This window comes from Papio anubis, chromosome 6 (assembly GCF_008728515.1).
Source record: "Papio anubis isolate 15944 chromosome 6, Panubis1.0, whole genome shotgun sequence".
In the NCBI taxonomy this organism is placed as follows: domain Eukaryota; kingdom Metazoa; phylum Chordata; class Mammalia; order Primates; family Cercopithecidae; genus Papio; species Papio anubis.
This window is the reverse complement of record NC_044981.1, coordinates 31638948-31660457: the sequence shown is the minus strand read 5'-3', so window position 1 is coordinate 31660457 and position 21510 is coordinate 31638948. Positions and strand designations below refer to the sequence as shown.

Sequence of the window (21510 nt, the reverse complement as noted above, 5' to 3'; positions counted from 1 at the left end):
TGGAAGACAGCGCTGACTATGTGGGCGGCACTGGAGGTTTTCGCGGGGCGGGCCTACGGCCGCTTCCGGCCACAGGAAGCCTTGTTCCGTACGACAATATGGCGGCGCTTAGTTGCATGCAGGCGGAAACTCTGTTGCTTCCGGTCCGTAGTGGGGCCTGCGGTGGGAGTGGGAAGGAAGGCGGAGGGAACCATGCGAGGTTCTGAGATCTGCGGCGAGGGTCGCCTCGAGAGACGGTTTCTGAGGTGGGGGCCGGATGATGCGGGGATCAGAGGCGGGGGCGGGGATATCGAGGCAGAGGTATTGGGGAGAGCCGGGCTCTGAGTCTGAGGGGAAAACTGTGGTACCTTCCTATCCCTGAAAGGGAGTGGGGCGGCTGGGGGCTGAACTGGGGGAGGGGGATTTGGCGGGAAGCGCATCTACCAGACCGGCCGGACCCAGGGTTGGGATCTAAGAGGAATCGGGAGAGCGTAGCGCGGTGCGGGGGGACTTCTAATTAGTTACAGGTCACCGAGAGAATGGGGAAAATTAGGGTGGGGTGAAAGGGAGGGGACTTGGGTAAAATATCTTCAACCTAAAGGCCCAGTTTGAGGAGACTCATCTGAGGGTGAAATATGGAGATAATTCAAGGAGGGGAAAAGAGAACGGACTGTTGGGAGGGAACCTCTTTCACCTCAGAGAGTCTAGGAGTTGGGGTGATTATTCAGGATGGGGCGGGTGTGGGGTTGACTTGTTTGAGGGCAGAGGGGGCAAACACATGAGGTGGCGCCCACAGGAGTGTGTTGTCTGTGCCAGGGGGTGTCAGGACGATTTAGGGTGCAGTGTGGGAGAAAGAACCAACTTGCCAACTCTGAGAAAGAGTGGGGAAATGCAACAGAAAGACCGGAAATCGACGTGAGGGGTGGAGCAGAAGGTGGCAACTTAAGGTGTGGGGGGGTTTGCCCCCCCCCACACCACTTGAAGGGCCCGAAAAGCATATAGAACTAATGGTTATTGAAATCAGGTGGTGAAGACAGTGTTGGTCAGGGCTGAAACCCAAGGAGTTCAGAAAATGCGTGAGGTGAAGGGATGGGGCTATGCTGGAGGGGCTCATTCTGAGGCCCCATCCCCTTCCAGCAGGAATTCTGAAATCCCCACCACTTCCTCCCTCCGGGGGATTTGATTCCCCCATGGCCACCGCTAACAGCATCATCGTGCTGGATGATGATGACGAAGATGAAGCAGCTGCTCAGCCAGGGCCCTCCCACCCACTCCCCAGTACAGCCTCACCAGGGGCAGAAGCCCCTAGCTCTTCTGAGCCTCATGGGGCCAGAGGAAGCAGTAGTTCGGGCGGCAAGAAGTGCTACAAGCTGGAGAATGAGAAGCTGTTCCAAGAGGTGAGCTTTAGCGGGGAAGATTGTTGTACCCCAGGGAGGGGGATGGCTGACTGGCTCTCCTGTCCTTTCTTCCCCACTAACCCCACTCCCCTTTCTCTCAACCCCCTCCCTTGTCTCTCTTCCCCTTCCTTCTTCCCCTGAACCTTCTAGTTCCTTGAACTTTGTAAGACGCAGACAGCGGACCACCCTGAGGTGGTCCCATTCCTCTCTAACCGGCAGCAACGTGCCCACTCTCTGTTTTTGGCCTCGGCGGAGTTCTGCAACATCCTCTCTCGGGTCCTATCTCGGGCCCAGAGCCGGCCATCTAAGCTCTATGTCTACATCAATGAGCTCTGCACTGTTCTCAAGGCCCACTCAGCCAAAAAGAAGCTGAACTTGGCCCCTGCTGCCACCACGTCCAATGAGCCCTCTGGGAATAACCCTCCCACACACCTCTCCTTGGACCCCACAAATGCTGAAAACACTGCCTCTCAGGCCCCAAGGACCCGTGGTTCCCGGCGGCAGATCCAGCGCTTGGAGCAGCTGCTGGCGCTCTATGTGGCAGAGATCCGGAGGCTGCAGGAAAAGGAGTTGGATCTCTCAGAATTGGATGACCCAGACTCCACATACCTGCAGGAGGCACGGTTGAAGCGTAAGCTGATCCGCCTCTTTGGGCGACTATGTGAGCTGAAAGACTGCTCTTCACTGACCGGCCGTGTCATAGAGCAGCGCATCACCTACCGTGGCACCCGCTACCCAGAGGTTAACAGGCGCATTGAGCGGCTCATCAACAAGCCAGGGCCTGATACCTTCCCTGACTATGGGGATGTGCTTCGGGCAGTAGAGAAGGCAGCTGCCCGACACAGCCTTGGCCTCCCCCGACAGCAGCTCCAGCTCATGGCTCAGGATGCCTTCCGAGATGTGGGCATCAGGTTACAGGAACGACGTCACCTCGATCTCATCTACAACTTTGGCTGCCACCTCACAGATGACTATAGGCCAGGTAGGGGGTTAGTGGGATGCCTCTCAGTGACCCTTATATGTCAGGTATGAGGCGGATGGGGCATCTCTCTAGTCCTTTCTAGGGTTTGTACTTTTCTAGTCCCTTCCACGGCTGAGTGCTCTGACTTTATATCTTCCCACGTAGGCATTGACCCTGCACTATCAGATCCTGTGTTGGCCCGGCGCCTTCGGGAAAACCGGAGTTTGGCCATGAGTCGGCTGGATGAGGTCATCTCCAAATATGCAATGTTGCAAGACAAAAGTGAGGAGGGCGAGAGAAAAAAGAGAAGAGCTCGGCTCCAAGGCACCTCTTCCCACTCTGAAGACACCCCCGCCTCCTTGGATTCTGGTGAGGTGTGGATGGGGTAAAGCCTTCAGAGAGACATTGTCCTTCCCCTGCACTGGCCACCAGGGAGTCCAGGTTGACTGATGGGGGAGCATGAGAAGGAATGCAAGAACCAAACCCTCTAGGGCAAGGGATTCCTTAGAGAAACTTCTTTGTCCTCCAGGGCCCTAGTGGAATGGCATCCCAGGGGTGCCCTTCTGCCTCCAAAGCTGAGACAGATGACGAAGAAGATGAGGAGAGTGATGAGGAAGAGGAGGAGGATGAGGAGGAGGAGGAAGAAGAAGAAGAGGAGGAGGCCACAGATTCTGAAGAGGAGGAGGATCTGGAACAGATGCAGGAGGGTCAGGAGGACGATGAAGAGGAGGAGGAAGAGGAAGAAACAGCAGGTATGTCAAGGGAACATTCTCCTCACCTGTCATTTCTGTTTTTGTTAGGCATAAGCCACCTGTTTGAGACCTTTCCCTTCCTCCTCCTAGTGTCCTCTCAGCAGTATTTTTTCCCCTCATTCTCGGGCTACCCTCTCCCTTTTTCTTCTTTTCCAGGTAAAGATGGAGACGGGAGCCCCATGTCCTCACCACAGATCTCCACTGAAAAGAACCTGGAACCTGGCAAACAGATCAGCAGGTCTTCAGGGGAGCAGCAAAACAAAGTGTCACCCTTGTTACTGTCAGAAGAACCCCTGGCCCCCTCCAGCATAGATGCTGAAAGCAATGGAGAACAGCCTGAGGAGCTGACCCTGGAGGAAGAAAGCCCTGTGTCTCAGCTCTTTGAGCTAGAGATTGAAGCTTTGCCCCTGGATACCCCTTCCTCTGTGGAGATGGACATTTCTTCTTCCAGGAAGCAATCAGAGGAGCCCTTCACCACTGTCTTAGAGAATGGGGCAGGCATGGTCTCTTCTACTTCCTTCAATGGAGGCGTCTCTCCTCACAACTGGGGAGATTCTGGTCCCCCCTGCAAAAAATCTCGGAAGGAGAAGAAGCAAACAGGATCAGGGCCATTAGGAAACAGGTAATAACAACAGGAGGAGGAAGAGGGAAGCCAAGGAGGGATTGCAGGGGACTTTCGGAGAGGAATATTGGGGAACTGAGTCTGCTGGGAGAGACTGGACTGCCCTCCTCCAGCCTCAGTCTTCCCTTACCCCTCCGCATATTTATGTTTCGGTTTCTAGCTATGTGGAAAGGCAAAGGTCAGTGCATGAGAAGAATGGGAAAAAGATATGTACCCTGCCCAGCCCACCTTCCCCCTTGGCTTCCTTGGCCCCGGTTGCTGATTCCTCCACGAGGGTGGACTCTCCCAGCCATGGCCTGGTGACCAGCTCCCTCTGCATCCCTTCTCCAGCCCAGCTGTCCCAAACCCCCCAATCACAACCTCCTCGGCCTAGTACTTACAAGGTAAGAAGGGGAGGCCGTGTTTCCTCTGATAATTTGTTCTCTTTCATTGTCTGTTTCAGCTGCTCTGTCTGAATATTGCACCTGCCACATCCTGTCTCTTCCTTTTTCCCACCCGTTTTATCCTGTAAATCCTCCTGTCTGTTTCTTTTCTCCTGTACTCTAGATCTCTGACTCTTTGTCTCTGACTTCCCTGCAGACAAGTGTGGCCACACAATGCGATCCAGAAGAGATCATCGTGCTCTCAGACTCTGATTAGCTGCCTCCCCTTCTCCCTGCCTCCAGAATGTTTTGGGATAGCATGTGGAGGAATGTGGGAAGCAGATGACTGAGGAAGGGATGGACTAAGCTAATCCCCTTTTGGTGGTGTTTCTTTAAAAAAAAAAAAAACTTAAGTTTTACACAGAAACATTAATAAACAATAAAGTTCTTTTCTTACTGTATCACTGTCTTTTTCTTGTCCTTCTACTGTTACAGATTGGCATTAGCTGTCCCCTTGCTCAGGGTTAGCCCAGTATCCCCGGGGTAGTCCCGATCTGTCCTTTCTAGCCTGGTCTTTTGTTGTTGTTGTCTCGCTGTGTCGCCCAGGCCAGAGTGCAGTGGTGCGATCACAGCTCACTGCAGCCTGGACCTCCCAGGCTCAAGTGATAATGCCTCAGTCTCCCGAGTAGCCGGGACTACAGGCGCGTGCCACCATACCTGGCTAATTTTTTGTTTTTGTTGTTTGTATTTTTTGTAGAGACAGGGTTTCGCCATGTTGTTCAGGCTGTACTTTTTTTTTTTAAGTGCTTCAGCCGCCTTAACGCACTTTACTTTTTCACTTCGTGCAGTAGGAGTGAAAAAGCCAATGAGGGGCCGACTCAAGGTTATTTGGCCAATCCAGGCCCGGAGAAAGGGGGCGGGGCTTCAGGGGGCTGTAAGGAGCTAGGAAAAGGGCGATTAGATCCCACCAACCAGCTAATGGTCACAGCTCAGAGGCGGAGCCTGGGGAACGATACCTGAACCCATCGCCAATGGGAAAAGACAGGCTTATAGCTTTAAAGGGGAATAAATGCTTCGGCCGAACCAAGTCCTGAGTTCCCAGCGGAGGAGGGGGATCTGATCTTTTAAGGTGGAATGAGGCGACGGTTCTTTAAAGGCAAAGTGGCCGAGTCGGCCGAGTATTGCCCAGCGGCACGGGCGGGGTGGCCGGCTGTGCCTTTAAAGGCAGAGGGGCGGGAGGCGGAGCGGAGGCGGAGGGCGGAGGGAGTCGGCGCAAGATGGCGGCGGGAGGGGCCCAGGCTGCTGCTCTGGCCGCCGAGTGAGGGGCGGGGGGGGCCCGGGGGCGCGCGGCCCGGTAAGCGGGGACGCGCGAGGTTGGGGGGCGCCTTCCGAGTGGGAGAAGAGGCCGAGGTAGCGCCTGGGGCGGAGCGGGGGGGGGCGGGGTCCGTTGTGGGCGGAGGTAGACAAGGGGCGGGGTCGAAAGGCCCGATAGTGGGCGGGGCACGGGGGCGGGCCTGGAAAGGGGCGGGGCTAGAGAGAAGCTGGGGTAAAGGGGGCGTGGTCGACGAGAGAGCTTGCGGGGCATAGCATGGAGGGGAGATGGAGCAAGGGTTGGTTTTCAGTAGCGGAGCTGCCCTGCCCCCTCCCAAAAAGTGGGTGCAAAACACCAAAAAGGTAGATTTTGGAATGTCAGACTCCCAGGTAAATGGGAAATAGGGTGTAATTCCGAAGGAAGCCACTCCACCCCCTAAGAGCACCTTATTTCTCTAACCTCCAAGGAAAGGGCACAGGATTTGTCAGATACCTGTGTTTGCTGGCGGTGCCACTTGCTGTGTGACCTTGGATAATCTTGTAATCTTTCTGAGCCTCAGTTTCCTCATCTGTCAAATGGGGTTGAGAGGAATACCTACCTCACTGTTGTGGAGAGTTACACAGATAATGGGTGTGAACATATTTTTGAGTTGTAATGGGCTGTGTCGTTATAAGATGTTATCATTATTCTTTTCTCTTTTTCTTCCCAGAGACCCCCCCGGCCGCCCTCTTCCTTTCTTTGTTCCTGTGGCTGGGGGGGTATCCCCTCCCTCCACAACATGGAGCCATCTCCTCTGTCTCCCAGTGGGGCAGCACTTCCCCTGCCGCTGTCGCTGGCTCCGCCCCCACTACCCCTGCCAGCAGCTGCGGTGGTACATGTGTCCTTCCCTGAGGTGACCAGTGCCCTCCTGGAGTCCCTCAATCAGCAGCGTCTGCAGGGCCAGCTCTGCGATGTGTCTATCCGAGTGCAGGGCCGTGAGTTCCGGGCTCATCGGGCTGTCCTGGCTGCCTCCTCCCCTTACTTCCATGATCAGGTCCTACTCAAGGGCATGACCTCCATCTCATTGCCCAGTGTCATGGACCCAGGCGCCTTTGAGACTGTCCTAGCCTCCGCTTACACTGGCCGCCTCAGCATGGCTGCTGCTGACATTGTCAACTTCCTCACAGTGGGGTCTGTGCTCCAAATGTGGCACATTGTGGACAAGTGCACTGAACTACTCCGAGAAGGCCGGGCCTCAGCTACCACCACCATCACTACTGCTGCAGCCACCTCTGTCACTGTCCCTGGTGCTGGGGTCCCATCCGGGAGTGGGGGCACTGTGGCCCCTGCTACCATGGGCTCTGCACGCTCCCATGCCTCCAGCCGGGCCAGTGAGAATCAATCTCCCAGCAGCAGCAACTACTTCAGCCCCAGGGAGTCCACTGATTTCTCATCTTCCTCTCAAGAGGCATTTGCAGCTTCTGCAGTGGGCAGTGGGGAGCGTCGAGGAGGTGGCCCCGTGTTCCCAGCCCCTGTCGTTGGCAGTGGGGGGGCCACATCTGGAAAGCTGCTGCTGGAGGCAGATGAGCTGTGCGATGATGGTGGGGATGGGAGGGGGGCAGTGGTTCCTGGGACTGGGCTCCGGAGACCCACCTACACACCCCCTAGCATCGTGCCACAGAAACACTGGGTATACGTGAAGCGAGGTGGTAATTGCCCAGCACCAGCACCGCTGGTTCCCCAAGACCCAGATCTGGAGGAGGAAGAGGAAGAGGAAGACCTGGTGTTGACCTGTGAGGATGATGAAGATGAAGAGCTAGGGGGTAGCTCCAGGGTTCCAGTAGGGGGAGGGCCTGAGGCTACCCTCAGCATAAGTGATGTCCGTACCCTGAGTGAGCCCCCAGACAAGGGAGAGGAGCAGGTTAACTTCTGTGAGTCCTCCAATGACTTTGGCCCGTATGAGGGTGGGGGTCCTGGGGCAGGTCTTGATGACTCAGGGGGGCCAACTCCCTCTTCCTATGCACCCTCCCACCCTCCTCGACCACTTCTTCCCTTGGACATGCAGGGCAACCAGATCTTGGTCTTCCCGTCGTCTTCATCCTCCTCCTCACAGGCTCCTGGCCAACCACCAGGGAACCAAGCAGAACACGGGGCAGTGACTGTGGGGGGCACGTCGGTGGGGAGCCTGGGTGTGCCGGGTAGCGTTGGGGGGGTCCCTGGAGGGACTGGCAGCGGGGACGGGAATAAGATCTTTCTGTGCCATTGTGGGAAGGCCTTCTCCCACAAGAGCATGCGGGACCGGCACGTGAACATGCATCTCAATCTGCGGCCGTTTGACTGCCCCGTGTGCAACAAAAAGTTCAAGATGAAGCACCATCTGACTGAGCACATGAAGACGCACACAGGTCTCAAGCCCTACGAGTGCGGAGTCTGCGCCAAGAAGTTCATGTGGCGAGACAGCTTCATGCGCCACCGAGGACACTGTGAGCGCCGGCACCGCCTGGGTGGGGGTGGAGCCGGACCTGGGCCTGGGACGCCCACGGGGCCTTCCTTGCCTTCCAAGAGAGAGTCTCCCGGAACGGGCGGGGGCAGCGGCGATGAAGCGAGTGCGGCCACGCCCCCGTCCAGTAGACGTGTCTGGTCCCCACCCAGCGTCCACAAGGTGGAGATGGGCTTCAGTGGAGGTGGAGGAGCAAACTGAAGGGGCAGGCTACTGGGGTGGGGTAGCTTTCGGGAAAAGGAATAAGCACCATACAAGGGCGCTGTGACCCCCGGGTGATCTCCCACCACTCTTCCTGTCTTCCTTTATCTCTGTGGACTTGTATATATTCTGGAAGGGGAGCCACAGTTGCACCATCGCCCGCCCATTCTACTACTCAGCCCCTCCCTCCCAAGATATTTCCGGAACTAAGCCCTTCCTTTCCCTCTGATGGGTACACTGAAGCCCCTGCTCCAGAGAGTAGGGTGCACGAGGAGGGTAGGAGAGGGGGCGTGTTGAGCATCTTGCAGTCACAGGGTCAGGGGTCAGGTGGTTGTAGTCTGTGCCTGAAGTCTGTGTTTGTGTTGTCGTGGAGACCAGGCCTTTGAGCCCCACCCTTGTCCTAGAACCTACCCCCTCTCAAGGATGCGCTCTTTATTTCTACCCTCTGTCCTCGCCACCCCCCACTTCCCGTGGAAATTCCCAACTCGGTTCTCATGGAGGAGTGGGTGGAGACAAGGAGGGAGTAAGTCTTAGGAGTACAAGGTTTTTATTTTTTTTAACAGTGATTAAAATATTTATTGGTCATTTACTTGGCTTCCCGACAACCGTGTGTTTGGTGGGGACGCGGCACAGATGGGGGAAAGCAGGAGTAATGGTTTTCGGGCAAGTGGATGCTGGAGGGCACACACAGGAGTTGGGGAGCGGGGAGTGGGTGCCTGGGCTTGGGGAGGGCTTGAACTCGGGGCTGCTGTGTAGTCCAAGAGGGCGCGGTAAGACTGGGGTGTCCTGGTGAGAACTGGAGAGGATCTTCCCGGGTCCCTGCCTGGCCAGTGAGGAAACACTGGTCTCCCAGGCACCCTCACCTAACCAGAGCGGGGATTTCCACCGCCCCTCCCGTCGCCCTTTGGAGGAAAGTGAAAGTGAAAGGAGGAAGAGGAGGGTTGCTGGCTGAGGAGGTCGCAGAGCCATGAAGTCGCTGTCTCTGCTCCTCGCTGTGGCTTTGGGTGAGCGAACCCCGCGACTCATCGCCCAGGAACTAGAGGGAAGCGGGGGGAGGTGGCCCCACTGGAGCCGACGCCAGGGTGGGTGGGAGTGGGCAGGTCACCAGATATCCAAGCCGCCCCTCACTCGCGCCCCTATACGCCAGGCCTGGCGACCGCCGTCTCGGCAGGACCCGCGGTGATCGAGTGTTGGTTCGTGGAGGATACGAGCGGAAAGGGTCTGGCCAAGAGACCCGGTGCACTGCTGTTGCGCCAGGGACAGGGGGAACCGCCGCCCCGGCCGGACCTCGACCCTGAGCTCTACCTCAATGTGCACGGTGAGTCTTTAGGGACTCGCCGCCCCCCTACCTCTGTCGCCTCCACCGAAACCCCCTCCTCTTTAGATCCGGCAGTGACCTCGGGCCTCAGCTTCCCCCTCTATAAAGTGAGTCTCACTATGGGGTAGTCTGTGCATTTGAAGTTCCCTGAACGCTGCCCTTCCAGCCCCTTTCCCTGCGGTGACTCTACAGCTGCAACTTCCTTCTCTACACTCAGATCCCGCGGGCTTCCTCCAGGCTGCCTTCAGGCGGTACCCCCGGGACGCCCCCGCACCACACTGTGAGATGAGCCGCTTCGTCCCTCTCCCCGCCTCTGCGAACTGGGCCAGCGGCCTGACCCCGGCGCGGAACTGCCCGCGGGCCCTGGATGGGGCTTGGCTGATGGTCAGCATGTCCAGCCCAGTCCTCAGCCTCTCCAGCCTCTTGCGACGACAGCCAGAGCCTCAGCAGGAGCCTGTTCTCATCACCATGGCAACAGGTAGCTGGGGAGGGGAGGTGAAGGGTGGGTAGATTCTGAGGGTCCAGATCAGCCGGTGGTCTCGCTTTATGGACTTGAGCAAGACATTTCGCTAATCGGGGTTCAGTTTCCTTTTTTTGTTAAGAGAGGTGTTTGGCTAGAATGAATCAATCTCTACCGCTCCTTCTAGCCCTCACCCAGTTAAAAAAAAAATACTGCGGCTTGACGGGGGTGTGGGGGGAGAGCCGGGGCGGTCAAGGGGGTTACTTTCTGATGTTTCGAAGGGCGGGGCTTTGAAGAGGTGGGATTTCCGGACACCAGACCTGGAGAGACTTGTCAGGTGATGCGAGGTGGGAGGGGTTCAGAGGCAGGAGCGTTTTTTCTCTGCTCCTGCCAGATCTGTATCTTGCTCGGCATCCTCAGCTTTGCGGTTCACTCTTTCAAAACCCAGCTCTCTAGCCCCACCTGCGCCCACACCCGGCGCTGCGGCAATCCGCAAAGCAAAGGCTCTTGCACTCTAGCGCGTTGACCTTCCCTGACAGCCGCGTGTGGGGATGTGCTGCCGCTCTGTGGTCCGCAAACAAGTGGGCTCGAGTGGGCGGATGGACGCTGCTGGAGACTGGGTGGTTCCTATTGCATTGCAGGGTGCGTTGCAGTTTGAGGCCCAGGGGTCGGAAGCTTTGCTGGGCTGGGACGTGGGAGGGACTGTGCAGACAATTCAAGAATGAGGAGAATCTGACCTGGATATCTGGGAGCTCTCCGTCCTGGCAGTGGAGGCGGGGTATTCCTGGGTAGAATACCTGTAGAGTTCTTAGCTTTTCCATCTGGATTTTCTGTAAGCGACACAGCCTGATGGACAGGCCAACCCTGCACCCTCCCTTCCCTCCACCCTCCTGAGAATTACCCACAGAACCAGGGAGACAGACTTGAAACCCACGCTGAAACCCTCACCTCTGCCTACACCTCCATTCTTAGTCTCAAGCCCCCACCCTGGCAGAAGCTGAGGAGCACTGCTCTTGTGTAGACAGTGGCTCTCTCTGGTGGGGGGAATATTTCCTAGGGCTACTGGCTCCACCGAGGTGATGATGAGAATGGTCTTTGCTTTCTGAGTTTGTTTTTCCAACTGTAAAATGTGCATACTATTTCCCAGCCGCCTTTCCTGTTGTGACTATCAAGAGATGGCACTGTGTTAATTTATTCATTGACTTAATAAATACTTATTAGCACCAAGAATGAGTTGGGACTCAGCAGTTCTCAGTCCACACTGGAAATAAGAATCCTGTTGGAGGTTTCTAAAATATACTGAAACCTCATTCAATCCCATGCTTGACTTGGTCAATTAAATCAGAATCTCTGGGGTGGCCCTGGGTACCCTTGAGGGTCACAAAGATGATCCGATGTAGATTCTGCTCTCCAGGAGGTTCTGGGCGGATTTGCCACAGATAATCCTAATGTAAAGTAGAAAGTGAAGGACGTGCAGACAGGGAGCCTTGGAAGTGTCCAGGTGGTAAGATTGTCTGTATCTCACAGACAACTGGGGTCAAAGCAAGGTGCTATGCTATTTTTAATTTTTATTTTATTTATTTATTTATTTATTTATTTTTGAGATGGAGTTTTGCTCTTGTTGCCCAGGCTGGAGTGCAATGGCATGACCTCACACTCACCGGAAACTCCGCCTCACTGGTTCAAGCGATTCTCCTGCCTCAGCCTCCCGAGTAGCTGGGATTACGGGTGCACACCACCACACCCAGCTAATTTTGTATTTTTAGTAGAGATGGGGTTTCTCCATGTTGGTAAGGCTGGTCTTGAACTCCCAACTTCAGGTGATCCTCCCACTTTGCCTCCCAAAGAGCTGGGATTACAAGCGTAAGCCACTGTGCCCGGCCTGCTATCTATCTATCTATCTGTCTGTCTGTCTGTCTGTGTTTGAGACAGAGTCTCCCTCTTATTGCCCAGGCTGGAGTGCAGTTGCAGTGGCATGATCTTGGCTCAGTGCAACCTCTGTCTCCCAGGTTCAAGCAATTCTCGTGCCTTAGCCTCCCCCAGTAGCTGGGATTACAGGTGCATGCCACCATGCCCACCTAATTTTTGTATCTTTAGTAGAGACAGGGTTTCACCATGTTGGCCAGGCTGGTCTTGAACTCCTGACCTAAGATGGTCTGCCTGCCTTGGCCTTCCAAAGTGTTGGGATTACAGGCATGAGCCACCACGCCCAGCCTGCTGTGCTCCTTCTTTTCAAGCATTTTTGCTTGATTTGGGATTTAAGAAAATGAAAGCTGTTGTGCTGATGTACAATTAGAAATGAAATCTCTCCAGGGTCAAAGATCATTGATAATTTTGCTAATATACATTTATACTTGTCTTATCAAATATTTTAAAATGTTTGTTGACAAATATACTTATTTATTTATTTGAGACAGGGTCTCCCTCTGTCACCCAGGCTGGAGTGCAGTGCAGGCTGGAGAGCAGTGGCATGATCTCAACTCACTGCAACCTCCACTTCCGTGGCTCAAGTGATCCTCATGCCTCAGTTTCCTGAGTAGCTGGGACTACAGGCATGTGCCACCATGCCCAGCTAGTTTTTGTATTTTTATTTGTAGAGATGGGGTTTCATCAGGTTGCCCAGACTGGTCTTGAACTCCTGGGCTCAATTGATCTGCCCACCTTGGCCTCCCAAACTGCTGGGATTACAGGTGTGAGCTGCCTGGCCCCAAATATATATATATATTTGAGACAGAGTCTCACCCTGTTGCCCAGGCTGAAGTGCAATGGCGTGATCTGTACTCATTGCAACCTCTGTCTCCTGAGTTCAAGTAATTCTCCTGTCTCGGCCTCCTGAGTAGCTGAGACTACAGGTGCCCACCAGCACGCTCAGCTAATTTTTGTATTTTTAGTGGAGACCGGGTTTTGTCACGTTAGCCAGGCTGGTCTCGAACTCCTGACCTCAGGTGATCCACCCACCTCAGCGTACCAAATTGCTGGGATTACAGGCGTGAGCCACCATGCCAGGCTTATACTTTCCTAATATACTTTGTGTATATTAAGAAATATACATTCTCACCATTCTTTTAAAATATTACTGAGCCAGGTGAGGTGACTCATGCCTGTACTTCCAGCACTTTGGGAGGTCTAGGTGGGAGGATCATTTGAACTCAGGGGTTTGAGACCAGCCTGGGCAACATAACCAGACCTTGTCTCTACTAAATATTAAAAAAATGCTGGGTACAGTGGCTCACATCTGTAATCCCAGCACTTTGGGAGGCTGAGGTGGGCAGATCACCTGAGGTCGAAAGTTCAAGACCAGCCTGACCAACATGGAGAAACCCTGTCTCTACTAAAAATACAAAATTAGCTGGGCATGGTGGCGCATGCCTGTAATCCCAGCTACCGAGGCTGAGGGGTGGCAGGGAGAAAGAACCTGGGAGGCGGAGGCTGCTGTGAGCCAGATCATGTTATTGCACTTCCAGTTGGGCAACAAGAGAAAACTCTGTCTCGAAAAAAAAAAAAAAAAAAAAGCTGGGCACGTCCCAGCCACCTGAGCCCGTGGTGAGTGATCGCAACCTCTCGGCAAGCACAGAGTGAGACCCTGTCTCAAAAAAAAAAGAGTTAAACTGTAAAACCTTTAGGTTTTGTTTATTTTAATTTTTTTTCTTTTAAATAAAGATGGGGTCTTGCTATGTTGCCCAGGCTGGTCTCAAACTGCTGGGTTCAAGTGATCCTCCCACCTCAGCCTCCCAAGGTACTGGGATTACAGGTCGAGCCACCCTGCCCAGCCAGGTTTTGTTTATTAATCCTGTGGATTTTTTTTTTTTTGAGATCTAGTTTTGCCTTTGTTGCCCAGGCTGGAGTGCAATGGCATGATGTCAGCTCAGCGCAACCTCCACCTCCCAGGTTCAAGTGATTCTCCTGCCTCAGCTTCCCAAGTAGCTGGGACTACCAGCATGCACCACCACGCCCGGCTAATTTTGTATTTTTAGTAGAGACGGGGTTTCTTCAGTCTGGTCTCAAACTCCCAACCTCAGGTGATCTGCCCGCTTCGGCCTCCCAAAGTGCTGGGATTATAGGCATAAGCCACTGCACCCGGCCTGTGGATCTTTTTTTTAGCAATTCAAAAGTATGTTTCTGGATTTTGACAAACTAAGTGAAATTGCATACTGTTTTTACTCTACTGAACAATTCCATGAAGCTGAGAACAGTTTAACCTTATAGGCCTCAGAAGCTAGGACTAAAAAGAACATACAGATAATAACAAGAAGAAAAAGATTATTTCTACCCGAAGGACCTAGACATTTCTGGGAAGAAACAGCAGTGAAAATGACCTTAAAGTACATAGAGTATTTAGATCACGGGTCTCCAATCTTTTCGCTTCCCTGGGCCACACTGGGAGAATAATTGTCTTGGACCACACATAAAATACACGAACACGATTGCTGATAAGCTAAAAAAAATTGTGAAAAAAAATCTCATAATGTTTTAAGAAAGTTTATGAATTTGTGTTGGGCTGCATTCCAAGCCGTCCTTGGCCGCATGTGGCCCGTGGGCTGGAGGTTGGACAAGCTTGATAGATGTTTGGGAGAAAATGGGAAAGACATTGTAAACTGAAGGGACCTCATGACCAAAACAAAGAGATGCCCAATGATGACCACTTCTACTAGGCACAAGGAAGGGGTTCTATGTGGCTGGTTTGTAGGGTGCAGGAGAAGTCTGGAAGGGTGGGTTAGGGGCTGAATGTTCAAATACCTTGAAAGCTGGGCTTTGTTCTGTAGGTGAGAGTGAACCATCAGAAGTTCTTTTGGAGGGCTGGTTGTTCTAAAAAGCCTGTTTGTTTTGTTTTGTTTTGTTTTGTTTTTGAGACAGAGTCTCGCTCTGTCACCCACATTGGAGTGCAGTGGCGCGATCTCGGTTCTCTGCAAGCTCCGCCTCCTGGGTTCACGCCATTCTCCTGCCTCAGCCTCCCAAGTAGCTGGGACTACAGGCGCCCACCACCACACCCGGCTAATTTTTTGTATTTTTTAGTAGAGATGGGGTTTCACCATGTTAGCCAGAATGGTCTCGATCTCCTAACTTCATGATCCGCCCGCCTCGGCCTCCCAAAGTGCTAGGATTACAGGTGTAAGCCACCGTGCCCGGCCTAAAAAGCCTGTTTTTATTATGTACATATTTATTTTTTGAGACGGAGTTTCACTCTTGTCGCCCATGCTGAAGTGCAATGGGACAATCTTGGCTCACTGCAACCTCTGCCTCCTGGGTTCAGGCAATTCTCCTGCCTCAGCCCCCCAAGTAGTTGGGATTACAGACACCCGCAACCACACCCAGCTAACTTGTTTTTTGTATTTTTAGTAGAGATGGGGTTTCATCATGTTGGCCAGGCTGCTGTCGAACTCCTGACCTCAGGTAATCCACCCGCCTCAGGCTCCCAAAGTGCTGGGATTACAGGTGTGAGCCACCATGCCCAGAAAAAACCTGTTATTTTACTTGATTCTTTTAAAAGACAAAGGTCAGATCTTTGGACTAGTGGGGAAAATACCCGATAAATGATTTTCCCAAGTTAACCAGCAAGTCCATGACAATGATGAAGGTAATGAAAACAGTAATAGCTAACATTTATCAAGTATTTTCTATATGCCAGGCCCTGTTCTAAGCACTTTATATGCATAATCTCACTTATTCCTCTCAACAACCATAGGCCGTAGGTTTTAATATTATCCCTATATTGCAGATGGAGAAATATGGGACACAAACCAGTTAAATAATTTGCCCAAGGACACACAGTGTGTAAGAAGCAGAGCTAGAGGCCAGGCGTGGTGGCTCACACCTGCAATCCCAGCACTTTGGGAGACTGAGGCAGGCTTATCACCTGAGGTTGGGAGTTTGAGACCAGCCTGGCCAACATGGTGAAACCCTGTCTCTGCCAAAAACACAAAAATTAGCTGGGCATGGTGGCGGGCGCCTGTAATCCCAGCTACTCAGGAGGCTGAGGCAGGAGAATCACTTGAACCTGGGAGGCAGAGGTTGCAGTGAGCCAAGATCGCACCACTGCACTCCAGCCTGGGCGACAAGAGCAAAACTCCATCTCAAAAAAAAAAAAAAAAAAAAATTAGGGCTAGAAATTGAACCCAGGCCATGTGGCTTCAGTCTATGCCTTAATCGACTGACTTCCTAGGTATTTGGGATTTTTATTTTATTTATTTATTTATTTATTTATTTATTGAGACAGAGTCTCATTCTGTCGCCCAGGCTGGAGTGTAGTGGCATGATTTTTCGCTTACTGCAACCTCTACCTCCCAGGTTCAAGTGATTCTTCCATCTCAGCTTCCTAAGTAGCTGGGACTACAGGTGCCTGCCACCACACCTGGCTAATTTTTGTATTTTTAGTAGAGATGAGTTTTCGCCATGTTGGCCAAGCTGGTCTTGAACTCCTGACCTCAGGTAATCCACCCGCCTCAGCCTCCCAACGTGTTGGGATGAGCCACTGTGCCCAGCCATATTTGGGATTTTTTTATTTTGAAATGGGGTTTCCCTCTTGTTGCCCAGGCTGGAGTGCAATGGCACAACCTCGGCTCACTGCAACCTCCACCTCCTGGGTTCAAGCAATTCTACTGCCTCAGTCTCCCAAGTAGCTGGGATTACAGGCATGTGCCACCACACCCGGCTAGTTTTGTATTTTTAGTAGAGACGGGGTTTCACCATGTTGGTCAGGCTGGTCTCAAACTCCCAACCTCAGGTGATCCGCCTGCCTCAGCTTCCCGTCTGGTGTAACCAGCCACAGCGTCTGGCCCATATTTGGGATTTTTAAACAGGTAAATGATGGGATCAGACTTGTAGTCACCTTGTTTGGCTACAGTGTGAAGGAGGAGTTGAAGGAATAGGGAGATCAGACAGGAGGGCTGTTGTAATTGTCTACATGTACACTGATGAGAACCTGAGTTGGAAACAGATATGAGATCTGTTAGGTCCTGGTGGGGAAAGCACATAGCACATAATTTTTGACAATTTGCTTGTCTATCATTGGACTATAGGCAATTTGAGGGTAGGGACTGCCTGTCTTGTTCACCATTCTGTCTTCTACCAGGATACCTTGAACATCTTCAGTGCTCAATAGCTGCTGAATGAATAAATGAATCTGAGTAACTCCAAGGGTTTGCTTTTAGTGTCTGGCGAGCTTGGTGATCATTCATCAAAGACAGGGAAGATGGGCATTGGAGCAGGGTGGGGAATGTTGCAGAGATGCTATTGACTTGGGGTATGCTAAGTTAGGTGTAACTATAGCAAATATGTGTGTAGACTTACTGTGTTCCAGACAGTGTTCTAAGCACCCTTGATATTTAGGTGTCTCTATTATCTAAAATTGGGAACTGAATAGACTTGAGTAGCAAGAGGTATTAATGATTTAACCCTTACAACAACCTCATGAAGTAGGTACTATTATTATTATCAACTTTTAATTTTAGAGATTGGGAAGCTGAGCCATGGAAAAATGAAGTGGCCCAAGGCCATATAAATAAGCTGCAGAGTGGATTTGAACCAGGTCAGCCAGGCTCCAGGCACTTAGCCACTGCACTGTACTGCTTCAGTAGAGCATCGAGGTCTGTGCTCAGGTCTAGGCTATAGCTGTAACCTTCTAGGGTCAGTAAATGTTCTGTACAGCACCACAGGCCTGACAGTCATGGCTCAATCATTGTCTTCACCCATACTCAAGAAAGGCCTGGTTCCTCAAGGGTGGTGCTTGGAGATAGAGTGGTTCAGGTTGTGTCAGAAGTGACCTCAGATTCTGCAGTCCCAAGCTTGAGTGTGCTATGTGTTCAGAGTAGGCTTCAAAGGCCATATACCCTCATTGCCCCTACTCACCACCCCTAGACCTCTCTGCTCACCCTCAGCCACACTAGGTGCCACTCAGTCGCAGAGCAAAAGGAATTCGCAGGGAGGGCTAGGAAATGGTGAGTATCAGAAAAGGTGTCCTCTGAGGGGTGAGTAAACTGCAGTTTAGTCCTCCCCAATAATGCATTTCTCTATTTTTTTCTCCTTCTTTTTCTCCCTCATGCCCCTCCCAACCCCTCATCTCCCTATCTTCGTCAGTGGTACTGACTGTCCTCACCCATACTCCTGCCCCTCGAGTGAGACTGGGACAAGATGCTCTGCTGGACTTGAGCTTTGCCTACATGCCCCCCACCTCTGAGGCCGCCTCATCTCTGGCTGCGGGTCCCCCTCCCTTTGGGCTAGAGTGGCGACGCCAGCACCTGGGTAAGGGACATCTGCTCCTGGCTGCAACTCCTGGGCTGAATGGCCAGATGCCAGCAGCCCAAGAAGGGGCCGTGGCATTTGCTGCTTGGGATGATGATGAGCCATGGGGCCCATGGACCGGAAATGGGACCTTCTGGCTGCCTAGAGTTCAACCCTTCCAGGAGGGCACCTATCTGGCCACCATACACCTGCCATACCTGCAAGGACAGGTCACCCTGGAGCTTGCTGTATACAGTGAGTTGGGGGACAGAGGTCTCCAAGGGTAGAGGGTGGGCACTGGATTGTGGGGACCATGATGGGGGAGGGATGATGGAGAAGAGGGTGCCTGGGTAAGTAAGTAGAGATAGAAACGGATTCCTGGGAGTCAGAGGGGTAATGGGAGGCTAGAGGGTTCCTGGGAATTTGAGGGGCTTTGGCATGGGTATTTCTGCGATGCACCAATGGAGAGACAGTGGGTTCCCCATTTCAGGAGAAGAAACCCAACCTTCTTTAGTTCTAAGGAAGCCAGAAGGCAAACTGAGGGTCTCTTAGGGAGGACAGTATGGACTGATTTCCCTATGCTCATTTCGTCCTCTTTCCCCAGAACCCCCCAAAGTGTCCCTGATGCCAGCAACCCTTGCATGGGCCGCCCCAGGGGAGGCACCCCCGGAGTTGCTCTGCCTTGTGTCCCACTTCTACCCTCCTGGGGGCCTGGAGGTGGAGTGGGAACTCCGGGGTGGCCCAGGGGGCCGCTCTCAGAAGGCTGAGGGGCAGAGGTGGCTCTCGGCCCTGCGCCACCATTCCGATGGCTCTGTCAGCCTCTCTGGGCACTTGCAGCCGCCTCCAGTCACCACTGAGCAGCATGGGGCACGCTATGCCTGTCGAATTCACCATCCCAGCCTGCCTGCCTCGGGGCGCAGCGCTGAGGTCACCCTGGAGGTAGCAGGTAAGAGCTGGGAGCTCCGCGGAGCCTGAGCCAGCCTTCGGGAAGACAGCTCACTCTCATCCCTTCTGCCTGCCAGGTCTCTCAGGACCCTCCCTCGAGGACAGCATAGGCCTTTTCCTGTCTGCCTTTTTTCTGCTCGGGCTCTTCAAGGCACTGGGCTGGGCTGGTGAGTGTGAGCCCCACCCTGACCATGACCTGAGGCTGGTGGACTTTTCCCCGCTCTACTCCCAGAAGCCTGATACCCATCCCTCTGCCCTCCACCTGTACCACTCCGGCATCCCATCCCTTCTCAATCTTTTCCCACAGCTGTCTACCTGTCCACCTGCAAGGATTCAAAGAAGGTACATTGCTCCACCTCTCTGTATCTTTCCCTTGTCACTTTATCTCCTCATCCTATCTCAAAACCCATGGAGGGAGGCTGCTGGTGTGGTAGGCAGAACCTAGGCTTGGAATTCACGCTGATTTGGGTTAAAACCTGGCACTATATCCTAACTGTAGGACTCTTTGTGCCTGGGTGACAAAGCCTGGGTGACAAAGTGAGACCCTGTCTCCAAAAAAAAAAAAAAAAAAAAAAGAAAAAGAAAAGAAAAGAAATTGCAGCCCTTTTTCCACCCTAAGTACTCGAAAGCAAGTGTTTAAACAGTCAGCACATCTCAGTTTGGACTAGCCACATGTCAAATGCTCAATAGCCAAATGTGGGTGGTGGCTGCCATATTGGACAGCGGAGCCTGAGAGGACTGTTAGGAGGATTAAGGAAGACAGTGTATCTCCTTTAGAAGATGTAGGAGATAGAGCACTCAGCACAGCGTCTGGAGGGCAGAAAATGTTAGCCTCATCCTTCTCCCATCATCTGTGCCCATGATAGTTTATATGTCTCTGGACTGACCATGTACACCTCAACTGCCTTCTAATATTCTGAATTCCTCACCACCTTCCTCTCTTCCAGAAAGCAGAGTGAGGGCACTCACCTCCATCCTGTGGAAGCCACCATCATCTCTGGCCCAAGCGTCTGTAGTAGCTCCCCAAAATAATACCCCATCATCTGTTCCTACTCCCTCCAATCTCTCTCCACTGAGTGGCTGGAAGGCTTTTTTTTTTTTTTCCCTTATACAAGGGAGATTTTTTTTTTTTTTTTTTTTTTTTAGACAGTGTTACTTTCTTGCCCAGGCTGCAGTGCAGTGGCGTGATCTTGGCTCACTGCAACCTCCGCCTCCTGGGTTCAAGCAATTCTTTGGTTTCAGCCTCCGGAGTAGCTAGGATTACAGGTACATGCCACCACACCAGCAAATTTGTGTATTTTTAGTAGAGACGGGGTTTCACCATTGGCCAGGCTGGTCTTGAATTCCTGACCTCAGGTGATCCGCCCTCCTCGGCCTCCCAAAGTGCTGGGATTACAGGCGTGAGCCACTGCACCAGGCCCAAGAAATGCTTTTAAAAAAAACACACATCTTATGGCATTCACCTTCTTGGAGCTCTAGGACAGTGGTTCTCAAAATTTTTTCTCTCAGGATCTCTTAAAAATCATCAAGGACTCCAGAAAGCTTTTGGGTATGTGGGTTATAGCTATCAATATTTATGGTACTAGAACTTAAAACAGAAAAATTTAAAACACGAGAATACATAGGCACACATTCCATTCATTGTGGGAACCATGGTGTCAATACATATCATGTAGTTTCTGAAAAACTCCACTGTACACTCTTTTTTTATTTTTTTTTTTTTGAGACGGAGTCTCGCTCTGTCGCCCAGGCTGAAGTGCAGTGGCGAGATCTCGGCTCACTGCAAGCTCCGCCTCCCGGGTTCACACCATTCTGGTGCCTCAGCCTCCCGAGTAGCTGGGACTACAGGCGCCCTCCACCATGCCTGGCTAAAATTTTGTATTTTTTAGTAGGGACAGGGTTTCACCGTGTTAGCCAGGATGGTCTCGATCTCCTGACCTCGTGATCCGCCCGCCTCGGCCTCCCTGTGTTGGGATTAGCGGCGTTAGCCACCGCGCTCGGTTGCAAATAACATCTTAATTTTGTTATAAAAAATAGTCATTCTCACCTACCCCCTGACATAGTCTCAGCGACCTGTAGGGCCGAGGTTACACTTGGAGAACCCGTGCTCTAGGGCCAAACCCATTCTTCTTGCCCTGGCCCACGTGTTCCCCCCACCGCCCCACACTGGAGCCACTGCCTAATTCTCCAGCCCAAGATGGTGCTCGCCAGCCCTCCTCTCAATGCTCATCACACACAGGGCTATTCCTTTCCTCCAATGAACCAACCGCCTCCCGCCCACCTCCAGTTCCCAGCCCTCTGTTCCCTTTGCCTGGTCCACCCTCGGCCTCCCTGGGTCGCAGACGAGGTCGGCCTCGTCATTCCCCGCAGACCGCCGCGCGTCCCTTTTGTGCGGTTCACCACAGTTGTATTTTAAGTGATCATGTGAGTCGTCGTTAAATGCCTGTCTCCCCGCGGATCATGGGCTCCTCGAGGACAGGGGCCGGCCTGTCTGTCCACTGCTGT

At 52.8% G+C, this 21510-nt stretch overlaps 3 protein-coding genes across 6 annotated transcripts; all 3 read left to right on the top strand.

Moving 5' to 3' along the window:
- The first annotated feature begins 95 nt into the window (after positions 1 to 95).
- DAXX (death domain associated protein) lies at positions 96 to 4534 on the top strand. Of its 4 annotated transcripts, none has more exons than XM_009204918.1 (8): positions 96 to 245; positions 1120 to 1376; positions 1527 to 2358; positions 2503 to 2711; positions 2867 to 3089; positions 3246 to 3711; positions 3872 to 4094; positions 4291 to 4534. In XM_009204918.1, the coding sequence occupies exons 2-8, from the start codon at positions 1170 to 1172 to the stop codon at positions 4348 to 4350; spliced, it is 2220 nt and encodes a 739-aa protein (XP_009203182.1). In that variant the 5' UTR covers positions 96 to 245; positions 1120 to 1169; the 3' UTR covers positions 4351 to 4534. The 4 variants fall into 4 exon arrangements, with proteins under 4 accessions (XP_009203182.1, XP_017813283.1, XP_009203183.1 ...); XM_017957794.1 differs by having other exon boundaries at positions 1117 to 1376; XM_009204919.1 differs by having other exon boundaries at positions 98 to 245; positions 1117 to 1376; positions 1851 to 2358.
- Positions 4535 to 5334: 800 nt separating this feature from the next.
- ZBTB22 (zinc finger and BTB domain containing 22) lies at positions 5335 to 8654 on the top strand. Its single transcript, XM_003897446.4, has 2 exons — positions 5335 to 5427; positions 6095 to 8654. Exon 2 carries the CDS (start codon positions 6164 to 6166, stop codon positions 8063 to 8065), a length of 1902 nt encoding a protein of 633 aa, XP_003897495.3. The 5' UTR covers positions 5335 to 5427; positions 6095 to 6163; the 3' UTR covers positions 8066 to 8654.
- A 34-nt stretch (positions 8655 to 8688) lies between these two features.
- On the top strand, positions 8689 to 20150 carry TAPBP (TAP binding protein). Its single transcript, XM_003897444.5, has 8 exons — positions 8689 to 9069; positions 9213 to 9383; positions 9601 to 9861; positions 17917 to 18315; positions 18665 to 19006; positions 19083 to 19172; positions 19313 to 19347; positions 19953 to 20150. Exons 1-8 carry the CDS (start codon positions 9033 to 9035, stop codon positions 19962 to 19964), a joined length of 1347 nt encoding a protein of 448 aa, XP_003897493.1. The 5' UTR covers positions 8689 to 9032; the 3' UTR covers positions 19965 to 20150.
- The last annotated feature ends 1360 nt before the right edge of the window (positions 20151 to 21510 follow it).